This window comes from Lolium rigidum, chromosome 3 (assembly GCF_022539505.1).
Source record: "Lolium rigidum isolate FL_2022 chromosome 3, APGP_CSIRO_Lrig_0.1, whole genome shotgun sequence".
NCBI classification, from domain to species: Eukaryota; Viridiplantae; Streptophyta; class Magnoliopsida; order Poales; family Poaceae; genus Lolium; species Lolium rigidum.
This window is the reverse complement of record NC_061510.1, coordinates 354400199-354412274: the sequence shown is the minus strand read 5'-3', so window position 1 is coordinate 354412274 and position 12076 is coordinate 354400199. Positions and strand designations below refer to the sequence as shown.

The 12076-nt window shown below is 43.5% G+C and overlaps 1 protein-coding gene across 1 annotated transcript; it reads left to right on the top strand.

Moving 5' to 3' along the window:
• The first annotated feature begins 509 nt into the window (after positions 1–509).
• Positions 510–1010, top strand: LOC124697244 (mitogen-activated protein kinase kinase 9-like). The gene has a single exon (XM_047229866.1). The coding sequence runs from the start codon at positions 510–512 to the stop codon at positions 1008–1010; it is 501 nt and encodes a 166-aa protein (XP_047085822.1).
• Positions 1011–12076: the final 11066 nt, after the last annotated feature.

Sequence of the window (12076 nt, the reverse complement as noted above, 5' to 3'; positions counted from 1 at the left end):
TGGCAGCCGCGAGAGAAAGAAAGCTTCCCCAGCTCCACCTCAAGCTTGATGTCCCCACGTCGTGTGCCTTTCGGTGCCCCGCTCCGGCGCCGGCCGTCACCGCCGAGACACCCTCCACGTCGGCGGCCGCTCGGCCTGACAGCGAGTTCCGCCAAATCGACTTCGACAAGCTGTCTGTTCTTGGGTCCGGGAACGGCGGCACCGTCCACAAGGTCTCGCACCGCCGCACGTCGGCGCTCTACGCCCTCAAGATCATCCACCGAGGCCACCCCGGCGCCGCCGACGAGGTAGCAGTCGTCCGCCGCGTCGACTCGCCGCACATCGTCCGGTGCCACTCGGTCCTCCCGACGGCGTCCGGCGACTCCGCCTTGCTCCTCGAGCTAATGGACGGCGGCTCGCTCGACTCGCTCGTCAGCGGTGGCTTCCCGGAGGCGGCGCTGGCGGAGGTAGCTGCGCAGGCGCTCTCCGGCCTGGCATACCTCCGCACTCGCCGCGTCGTCCACCGCGATATGAAGCCGGCCAACCTCCTGGTCAGCAGGACCGGGCAGGTCAAGATTGCCGACTTCGGCATCGCCGAGGTCGTCACCCGCGCCGGCAGCCACCGTGCGGCATACGAGGGCACCGCCGCGTACATGAGCCCGGAGCGCTTCGGCACGGAGCGGCCGAACGACGGCGAGGAGGAGGTCCGCGTCGACCCATACGCCGCCGACGTTTGGGGCCTTGGCTTGATCGTCCTTGAGCTCCTGATGGGCCGGTACCCGCTGCTCCCAGCTGGGAAGAAGCCGACCTTTCCGGCGCTTATGTGGGCCATCTGCTTCGGCGAGCTGCCGGCAATTCCCGACGGCGCGGCGTCGCCGGCGCTCCGGGATTTCGTGTCCGCCTGTCTGCACAAGGACCACCGGAAGCGGGCTACCGTTGCGGACCTCCTCGCGCACCCATTCGTCACCGGAAGAGACATGACAACGTCGAGGCGTGCGCTCTGCCAAGTGATCGAGCAGCGGTGCCGATAAGGATTAGGCTGTCGTGTAGTCGAACTGTAGGTAGTTGCATATACTTTGGACTCTGGAATGGACGGTCTGGTTATGAAACAGATTGGTGTCTTTGTGTTGCTTTTTTTTTGTGTGCGAAAATTAGAATTTATTTCGTTAATTCGTAAGAAGTACAAAGCACCTTAAACCTAATAAAAATTACATCGAATTTGGACCACCTAGAGACCACTATTGTTGTCAGAGCGAGCCGCCAACGCACCGTTGTCACCACTCTCTTACCGTAGCCAGCATGATGCTGTTGATGACAGTCGGGAAGTCTTCGTGCATGTGCTCATAAGGACCGGCGCCAGATCCAAAGTCATCGCTATTAAATCCTTGAATTGATCATAATCTTCTAACACCAAACATATAACACAATAGACTAGAGGAGATCCACCACTCCATGGAAGTGGCGACCAGACGAATGCCACCCTTCTCAACGTCACCGGCGAGATCGCCGCTGGCTAGGTGGATGAGGAGGCGGGTATATCTTATTCTTGTCCCGAACAACGCCGCCATAGCCACCATAACAACGATGTTGATTGACCAAACTCTAACTTTAGGAACCGTTCTACATCGCCGGCTACAGGTCCGAGGTCCCCACTCCTTCCCTCCGCTGGAGCGGCTAGCAGAGGAGGCAGGGACCCGTCAATTCCTGGTCGTAGACGAAGAAGATGAGGCAGACGGCGAAGGCTGCTAGGGTTTTCACCCTAGCCGCCACCTATGCTTCTTTCACGGGAGGAGGTAGAGCAGGTCTAACATCTCTGTCTTTGTGTTGCTTTTATAGAATGATCTAATTTCATTGATAAACTAGCTGAAGTATACGTCGAATCGAATAAACTCACAAACTATCAAGTTGCCAACTTTAGAAAATCAAATGCTCCATTCCACATTTTTTACTTCATTTTTTACTACATGATTCACACAGTAGAAAATTATTTTATAATTGGGTAAGGTTTGAAACATCGGATGGTGGGTTTATATTTAAAGAAACAACTTCAATATTGACATTATACTGCTCACATTAGGGTAGAACTGCACGATAAACTCTTGAACATTCAAGTCATAGTCATTGTATGAAATTTTGGATGGAGCAAGGTTCCGGGTCAATATCTCCAAGAATAAATTTTGACCACTCTTATCTTTGTTTTATTGGTCCGGCATCCTTATAGATTCTTCATCACATTATTTTTCTTTTTTTCCTTTGGCGGCTACCGAAGCCATAACGTTCTACACTGCCATAGAATCGACTGAACTGTTAATAAAGACGCAGGTGACATTGCCAACTGCCAATGCGAATACAATGGTTCAAATTTGTCTGACAGAACCATATGCACAACTCCTCTAAAATCCAGAAATTTTTCAGAAGAAATGGAAGTTCGAGATCCTATTGAGAATTTTGCACGAACCATGGGGCCGAGAATAGTCCGAGAACCATCTGCTGGCAGAGCCGAGATTGCAATCCTTTCCTAGGAATTTTAGGATACCAACCGTCCATTGCTAAACCCGACGAATCACACCAGAGTCTCAACATCCCTACATTGTGTGCATCGTTCTGCAGTTGATACTTGATAGCTTCTAAATCCAAGCTTACGTAGGACCGTACTCTAGGGTACTTCCTGTCGATTTCTTCAGATATACCAGCATAGGTTTTGCCAAGCAGCAGCAGTATTATAGGAGATAAATTTTAGCTGATGTGTTAGTGTAAGGTATCTTGTGAGTTCATATATGTTATGTTAATGTTTTTGTACTTGCAGAGAAAGGTACGTTCAGGTACCTGCTGAAATCTTTCTTGTGCGCTATCTTGCTATTTGTTGAGATAAACTAATAAGCACCATGTCAGTCCAAGGGTAATGCCATTTCTTCTCCATTGATATCCATGCACGATTAACGATTTTAAAATTAAGATTTACCTCTCGCGAGGACCCCATACATGCATCAAATTGAGCCAAAGTCACTTTTGATGACCCAATTCGGAACTCTGTTTGGGCTCAGTTGTGCCCGATCTGAAGTCAGTCAGTTTTCTCTACCGAATCAATGCAAGTACTATTCTGAAAGCTCTCCCTAGATATACGAACCATCCCTTTCTCAATGTCCCTAATGACTAATTAGCCAGTGAGGCAAAACCAGGTTTACATTGTTACGCATAGATCGATGGTGACAGTGTGCAACTGCAAGTACCACTTAACTGACGTCTAGGTTCTATCAACAATGTCGTTGTCGATCACAAGACAATTTAGTGACGGCTGCAAGCGAGAAACCCGACGATCGATGCAAGTGCCTGGGGGATTGGACGTCGGGTCGATCTAACGCACGCACGCACGTAAGTATGTGTTGACGGTGACAGTAAACGCCTCTGACAGAGAATGTATGTTCAGTTATTCAGGGAGTAGCCGTCAAACAGTAGCATTGTTCTTGGCGTCTGTTTTGGATGATCTACCGGATTATGCTCCGTCTTGATCCCAGGAATTACAACGCGATGCAAGGTTAGCCTTGGTGATTATAACAGAAATATACTTGTTTCTTCTGGCCTCCTGTAATGCTAGAATTTCCAGGAAAGTCTGCAAATGTTTCTCTCTCAAGAAAGGTACAGTTCAGATCCTTCAAACATACGTTTGTCAATCATGTTGTGCTAGTGTATAGGTCTCTAATGTGTGTGTTCCGGCAGTTTTCTAGAGCAGATCACCATAGATATCCTATCCATAGGGTAAGTTACCCCCCCCCCCCCAAAAAAAAAGACTACTCATACACACATCATAGTCTTAGATTTGACAGATAACTATCCTAGGTGACTGCATCATTTGATACGAGAGCTTAAGTAACAGCTTTGATTGATTTTTTTCCAAGCGATCCTCCAAGGATCGATTTTCATTACCCACCGATAATGAAAAACATGTTTGTCAGAGGTCTTTTGCCATATTTAGAACCACCAACGATCAGGGAACCAAAAGCAGCAACTAACTAAGGACTATTCCAAAAGGAAAGCACGTGGCTAGGTGGATGGGTAGGCTTTTATCGTACGCTGCTAGAATAACCTTGATATAATCTTGTCTGGCAAGTATCCCTGTCTATTTACTATCGGCTATTAAGTTTCCTTCTTGAGCGATTAAAGCAATCAATTCTCAAATGGCACACTGCTTGTGGGATAACTATGAGAGGCAATATAAGTATCACCTTGCTAACTGGGAGTTGATCACTATGAAAAAAGAGTATGGCGGTGGTCACTATGAAAATAGAGTATGGCGGTCTGGGTATCCATAATATTAGAGAGCTTAATCTCTATCTTCTGGCCTCGTGGATCAGGAGGTATAGTTTAGATGACAACAAGCTTTGCAAGTAAATAATTGACTTCAAGTATAACTCTGAGAGTCCTAATATTTTCAACTGTAGAGAAACAGATGTTTCTGCTTTTTGGAAGGGTGTTCTTCGGGCCGCTAGAGCCACAAAACTAGGCTATCAGTGGTCGGGCCGTAAAGGAAACAAAATCCGGTTTTGGGAAGATCAGTGGCTATGTAATTTTAGTTTGGCTATCATGTTTTGGGACTTGTACTACTACGTGTGTAATCAACAAGATGTAACAATTAAAGAAGCGTGGGATGGAAATGTGTTGAAACTAACCTTTAGGAGAGTTTTCAACCAAAAAAAGATGGATCAGTGGTATCAAATGGAACAAATTGCTTCTTCTATCCGACTTTCAGATGTGGAAGATAGTTTAGTGTGGAAGCTTCATAGCTCTGGCGTTTATAGCTCTCAATCGTTGTATGCGGTTCTCAATTACCGTGGGGTGACTCCGATGTTTATCCCTGCGGTGTGTAAGCTTAATATGCCCCCTAGGGTCCAAGTTTTTCTCTGGCTGTTATCACACAATGCTTACCCGTGATAACCTTGCGAAAAGGCAGAATATTCCTCATAAAACTTGCCTTTGATGCTCTGAAACTGTTAATCATCTGTTCTTTTCTTGTGATATTATGAAAATTATGTGGATAGATGTTTCAACTTTGCTTGGAAAGAACCTTGGGGTCAATTTTGAAAGTGTTGCCAGGTTTTGGATTAGCAATCAAAAGAATGTCGTTACTAACATGATTGTTGCTGCTCTTATGTGGTCAACTTGGAAACATCGAAATGACGTTCTGTTTGGGCATTGCTCTTGGTCTGGGATGCAGGTGCTCTGGATGCGTGTGCTGAAACTACTGAAGAGATGACAGATGCTATGTCCAGCAAAAAAAATTGGAATTCTTGGAAGGATGCGTGAAACAATTGCAAGTGAAGATGGTGGTAGCCCCAGCTCTTACAAGCAACTGAAGAAGCGCAAGATGTTACTAGTGGCTGGCCCAAGGACACCAGATGCATTGAAGCCGCAGGAACTGGCAGGCACTCGCTGAAAAAAAACGTGTGCCAAAAACCGTAATATGGGTGTCCATTTTGCTTTGTTATGTCTCTGGGGATTTGTCCTGGTTTTAGATGGGAGTATGCTATAAGTTAAACTGTTGTTTTGTAGTATCATTTCATTTTTTATGGAAATTGAATGGGGCGGTGGCATGTTGATCTAAAAAAAAAACACGTGCCTGGGACACCGCAAGCTACAGTTAGTGTTCGGCGAGAAATGGAATTAAGTAGTTTTCCCCTGCTGCAGCAGGATGAGCTACAACGAACAAAACGACCAAACAGGAAGAGCCACGGAGCTGCCGATGCCAAAACGAAATCTCCATGTTACAAGCATGAGGTCCCCACGTGAAGAGCCTCACGCTCTCAGATCATATGTATCTTTGTTATCACCATTGATCTCCATATCTCCTTCCGAGCGATCCATCAGCCGGCGCACCCCACTTGTATCTGCAACATTCCATCTGGCGTCAGGTCCTAGGGCAAGATTAAGAAGCGCATCAGCACCTTGTTGGAGTTGCACAATATCAGCTGTAGAGTGTAAACCTGCCCAGTATTTCATAAAAGCCACAGATTGACAAATGAGATCAACAAAAAATTTAAGATTTTTTTTTTCTAGAAACAATCTTTGCTACGCGTTTTCCATATAGCCTAGCAGATGACAGCCATGCCAGCGATCTGGACATTGCGGCTAGCCCGAGAGAACTGAGACATCCACCAAAAGAATTTTGCAAAAGACCCAGGGCGAGTCTGCGCATCAACAACAGTTCCCACCATGCTCCAGACATAATTAGCTGCAGGGCAAGAGAAGAAAAGATGCATAATGGTTTTATGGGTGGAGCAAAATTGGCAGAGAGGATCTCCAGTCTAGTTCCTTTTTAGAAAATTGTCTTGTGTAGCTATAGCATTGTGCCAAATTAACCATAACCAAATTTTGATTTTCTGAGGAATTTTACTCGTCCCTAAGTGCCTGAAAGATCTATCAGTTCCATTCCTGCACAAATGCTTGTACAAAATTTTAACAGTGAATTGACCACTTTTTGTCCATTTCCATCTTGGCATGTCCACTGAATCATTAAATATCCCCTGATTCAATATACTGACAAGTCCACAACATTGTTTGTGGAGGTCAGCAGAGAGCCATCTCCTGAAAGATAATCTCCAGTCTAGGTTTGCAGCTGCAGCTATAGAATTACACTGTTCATTGCAAATCTCATAGATTGGAATGATTAGAATACATACGTATTGATTTGTATGACTGTTGTTTTGTACTTTTTTTATTTTTCATGTGCCATTAAGTTGCGTATATCCTGAAAGCAAGCAGAATAGAGTATTACGAGAGTTAGCGTACACAACAAAGACAACACACTACTTATTCAACTAGATTACAAAGCTCATGATCTCATAAAGATCACACCATGGGAGAGAGAGATAAACTACATAGCTACCGGTAAAGCCCTCGGTCTCGGGGGAGAACTACTCCCTCCTCGTCTTGGAAGTCAGCAACAGCGATGAAGATGGTGGTGTAGTCAATGGAGATGGCTCCGGGAGCAATTCCCCATCCCGGTAGGGTGCCGGAACAGAGATTTCTATCCCCCGAAAGTTGTCTTCAATGGCAGCGGAGCTACGGAACTTTTCGTGGATGGAGGCTGATTGATTTAGGGTTTTCGCGTCGGAAGCAATATATAGGTGAAAGGGCGATGTCGGTGGGCGCTGATACGTCTCCGACGTATCGATAATTTCTTATGTTCTATGCCATATTATTGATGATACCTACATGTTTTATGCACACTTTATGTCATATTCGTGCATTTTCTGGAACTAACCTATTAACAAGATGCCGAAGTGCCGGTTCTCGTTTTCTCGCTGTTTTTGGTTTCGAAATCCTAGTAACGAAATATTCTCGGAATTGGACGAAACAAAGACCCAGGGTCCTATTTTTCCACGGAGCTTCCAGAAGACCGAAGAACACACGAAGTGGGGCCACGAGGTGGCCAAACCACAGGGCCGCGCGGCCCAGGGGGGGCCTGCGCCGCCCTATGGTGTGTCCCCCTCGTCTGGCCCCCGACTCTGCCCTTCCGCCTACTTAAAGCCTCCGTCGCGAAACCCCTGATGCGAAAAAAACCACGATACGGAAAACCTTACTGAGACGCCGCCGCCGCCGATCCCATCTCGTTCTGGAGATCTCCTCCGGCACCCTGCCGGAGAGGGGATTCATCTCCCGGAGGACTCTACACCGCCATGGTCGCCTTCGGAGTGATGAGTGAGTAGTTCACCCCTGGACTATGGGTCCATAGCAGTAGCTAGATGGTTGTCTTCTCCTCATTGTGCTTCATTGTTGGATCTTGTGAGCTGCCTAACATGATCAAGATCATCTATCCGTAATTCTATATGTTGTGTTTGTCGGGATCCGATGGATAGAGAATACCATGTCATGTTAATTATCAAGTTATTATACATGTGTTGTTTATGATCTTGCATGCTCTCCGTTACTAGTAGAGGCTCCGGCCAAGTTTTTACTTTTAACTCCAAGAGGGAGTACTTATGCTCGATAGTGGGTTCATGCCCGCATTGACACCGGGACGATGACGATGAAAGTTCTAAGGTTGTGTTGTGTCGTTGCCACTAGGGATAAAACATTGGCGCTATGACCGAGGATGTAGTTGTTGATTACATTACGCACCATACTTAATGTAATTGTCTCGTTGCTTTGCAACTTAATACCGGAGGGGGTTCGGACGATAACCTCGAAGGTGGACTTTTTAGGCATAGATGCAGTTGGATGGCGGTCTATGTACTTTGTCGTAATGCCCAATTAAATCTCACTATACTTATCATGTCATGTATGTGCATTGTTATGCTCTTTCTATTTGTCAATTGCCCGACCGTAATTTGTTCACCCAACATGCTTTTATCTTATGGGAGAGACACCTCTAGTGAACTGTGGACCCCGGTCCATTCTTTTAATACTGAAATACAAATCTGTCGCAATACTTGTTTTACTGTTTTCTCTGCAAACAATCATCTTCCACACAATTCGGTTAATCCTTTGTTATAGCAAGCCGGTGAGATTGACAACCTCACTGTTTCGTTGGGGCAAAGTACTTTGGTTGTGTTGTGCAGGTTCCACGTTGGCGCCGGAATCTCTGGTGTTGCGCCGCACTACATCCCGCCGCCATCAACCTTCAACGTGCTTCTTGGCTCCTCCTGGTTCGATAAACCTTGGTTTCTTTCTGAGGGAAAACTTGCTGCTGTGCGCATCATACCTTCCTCTTGGTGTTGCCCAACGAACGTGTGAAATACACGCCATCAAGCTCTTTCTCTGGCGCCGTTGCCGGGGAGATCAAGACACGCTGCAAGGGGAGTCTCCACTTCTCAATCTCTTTACTTTGTTTTTGTCTTGCTTTATTTTATTTACTACTTTGTTTGCTGCATTATATCAAAACACAAAAAATTAGTTGCTAGCTTTACTTTATTTACTATCTTGTTTGCTATATCAAAAACACAAAAAATTAGTTTACTTGCATTTACTTTATCTAGTTTGCTTTATTTACTATTGCTAAAATGGCTACCCCTGAAAATACTAAGTTGTGTGACTTCACTAGCACAAATAATAATGATTTCTTATGCACACCTATTGCTCCACCTGCTACTACAGCGGAATTCTTTGAAATTAAACCTGCTTTACTAAATCTTGTTATGCGAGAGCAATTTTCTGGTGTTAGTTCTGATGATGCTCCTGCCCATCTCAATAATTTTGTTGAACTATGTGAAATGCAAAAATATAAAGATGTAGATGGTGACATTATAAAATTAAAATTGTTCCCTTTCTCATTAAGAGGAAGAGCTAAAGATTGGTTGCTATCTCTGCCTAAGAATAGTATTGATTCCTGGACTAAATGCAAGGATGCTTTTATTGGTAGATATTATCCCCCTGCTAAAATTATATCTTTGAGGAGTAGCATAATGAATTTTAAGCAATTGGATAATGAACATGTTGCTCAAGCTTGGGAAAGAATGAAATCTCTCGGTTAAAAATTGCCCAACCCATGGATCGACTACTTGGATGATCATCCAAACCTTCTATGCAGGACTAAATTTTTCTTCGCGGAATTTATTGGATTCAGCTGCTGGAGGTACCTTTATGTCCATCACTCTTGGTGAAGCAACAAAGCTTCTTGATAATATGATGGTTAATTACTCTGAATGGCACACGGAAAGAGCTCCACAAGGTAAGAAGGTAAATTCCGTTGAAGAATCCTCTTCCTTGAATGATAAGGTTGATGCTATTATGTCTATGCTTGCGAATGATAGGACTAATGTTGATCCTAATAATGTTCCATTAGCTTCATTGGTTGCCCAAGAAGAACATGTTGATGTAAACTTCATTAAAAATAATAATTTCAACAACAATGCTTATCTGAACAATTCTAGTAATAACTATAGGCCATATCCTTATAATAATGGTAAAGGTTATGCTAATTCTTATGGGAATTCTTACAACAATAATAGGAATACACCCCCTGGACTTGAATCCATGCTTAAAGAATTTATTAGTACACAAACTGCCTTTAACAAATCTATTGAGGAAAAGCTCAATAAAATTGATATTCTTGTTTCTAGAGTTGATAGTCTTGCCTCTGATGTTGATCTTTTAAAATCGAAAGTTATGCCTAATAGGGATATTGAAAATAAAATTGTTACTACAGCAAATGCCATCCAAGTTAGAATTAATGAGAATATAAGATTAATGGATGAACTGCGTGCTAGGTGGGATAGAGAAGAAAATGAAAAACTAGCTAAAAAAGAAAATGTAGCTAAAGTTTGGACTATTACCACCACAAGTAATGTTGATTCTTCATATGTTGCTGCACCTCCTACTATCAATGGTAAAATAATTGGTGTTGGCAATGCTTCTACTCCTAGTGCAAAGCGCGCAAAATTACTCGAAACCGCTAAAACTCGCTGAAATCGCTTGTGATAAAGCTGCTGAAATTTTTTCCAACCTTGGGGATGATAATCCCATTGCTTTAGATTGTAATGATTTAGATTTTGATGATTGCCACATCTCTGAAGTTATAAAGTTCTTGCAAAAACTTGCTAAAAGTCCCAATGCTAGTGCTATAAATTTGGCTTTCACAAAACATATTACAAATGCTCTCATAAAAGCTAGAGAAGAGAAACTAAAACTTGAAACTTCTATTCCTAGAAAGCTAGAGGATGGTTGGGAGCCCATAATTAAAATGAGAATCAAAGATTTTGATTGTAATGCCTTATGTGATCTTGGTGCAAGTATTTCGTTATGCCTAAAAAAGTCTATGATATGCTTGACTTGCCACCATTGAAGAATTGTTATTTGGATGTTAATCTCGCCGATAATGCTAAAAAGAAGCCTTTGGGGAAAGTTGATAATGTTCATATTATGGTTAACAATAACCTTGTCCCCGTTGATTTTGTTGTCTTGGATATTGAATGCAATGCATCTTGCCCCATTATATTGGGAAGACCTTTTCTCCGAACCGTTGGTGCTACTATTGATATGAAGGAAGGTAATATTAAATATCAATTTCCTCTCAAGAAAGGTATGGAACACTTCCCTAGAAAGAGAATGAAGTTACCTTATGATTCTATCATTAGAACAAATTATGATGTTGATGCTTCGTCTCTTGATGTTACTTGAGATACACTTTCTGCGCCTAGCCGAAAGGCGTTAAAGAAAAGCGCTTATGGGAGACAACCCATGTTTTTACTCCAGTATTTTTGTTTTATATTTGTGTCTTGGAAGTTGTTTACTACTGTAGCAACCTCTCCTTATCTTAGTTTTATGTTTTGTTGTGCCAAGTAAAGTCTTTGATAGAAAAGTAAGTACTAGATTTGGATTACTGCGTAGTTCCAGATTTCTGTCACGAATCTGGGTCTATCTCCCTGTAGGTAGCTCAGAAAATTGCGCCAATTTACGAGCATGATCCTCAGATATGTACGCAACTTTCATTCAATTTGAGCATTTTCGTTTGAGCAAGTCTGGTAGCCTAATAAAATCCATCTTTACGGACTGTTCTGTTTTGACAGATTCTGTCTTTTATTTCGCATTGCCTCTTTTGCTATGTTGGATGAATTTCTTTGATCCATTAATGTCCAAGTAGCTTTATGCAATGTCCAGAAGTGTTAAGAATGATTGTGTCACCTCCGAACATGTGAATTTTTATTATGCACTAACCCTCTAATGAGTTGTTTCGAGTTTGGTGTGGAGGAAGTTTTCAAGGGTCAAGAGAGGAGTATGATGCAATATGATCAAGGAGAGTGAAAGCTCTAAGCTTGGGGATGCCCCGGTGGTTCACCCCTGCATATTCTAAGAAGACTCAAGCGTCTAAGCTTGGGGATGCCCAAGGCATCCCCTTCTTCATCGACAACATTATCGGGTTCCTCCCCCGAAACTATATTTTTATTCGGCCACATCTTATGTACTTTGCTTGGAGCGTCGGTTTGTTTTTGTTTTTTGTTTTGTTTGAATAAAATGGATCCTAGCATTCACTTTATGGGAGAGAGACACGCTCCGCTGTTGCATATGGACAAATATGTCCTTAGGCTCTACTCATAGTATTCATGGCGAAGTTTCATCTTCGTTAAATTGTTATATGGTTGGAATTGGAAAATGCTACATGTAG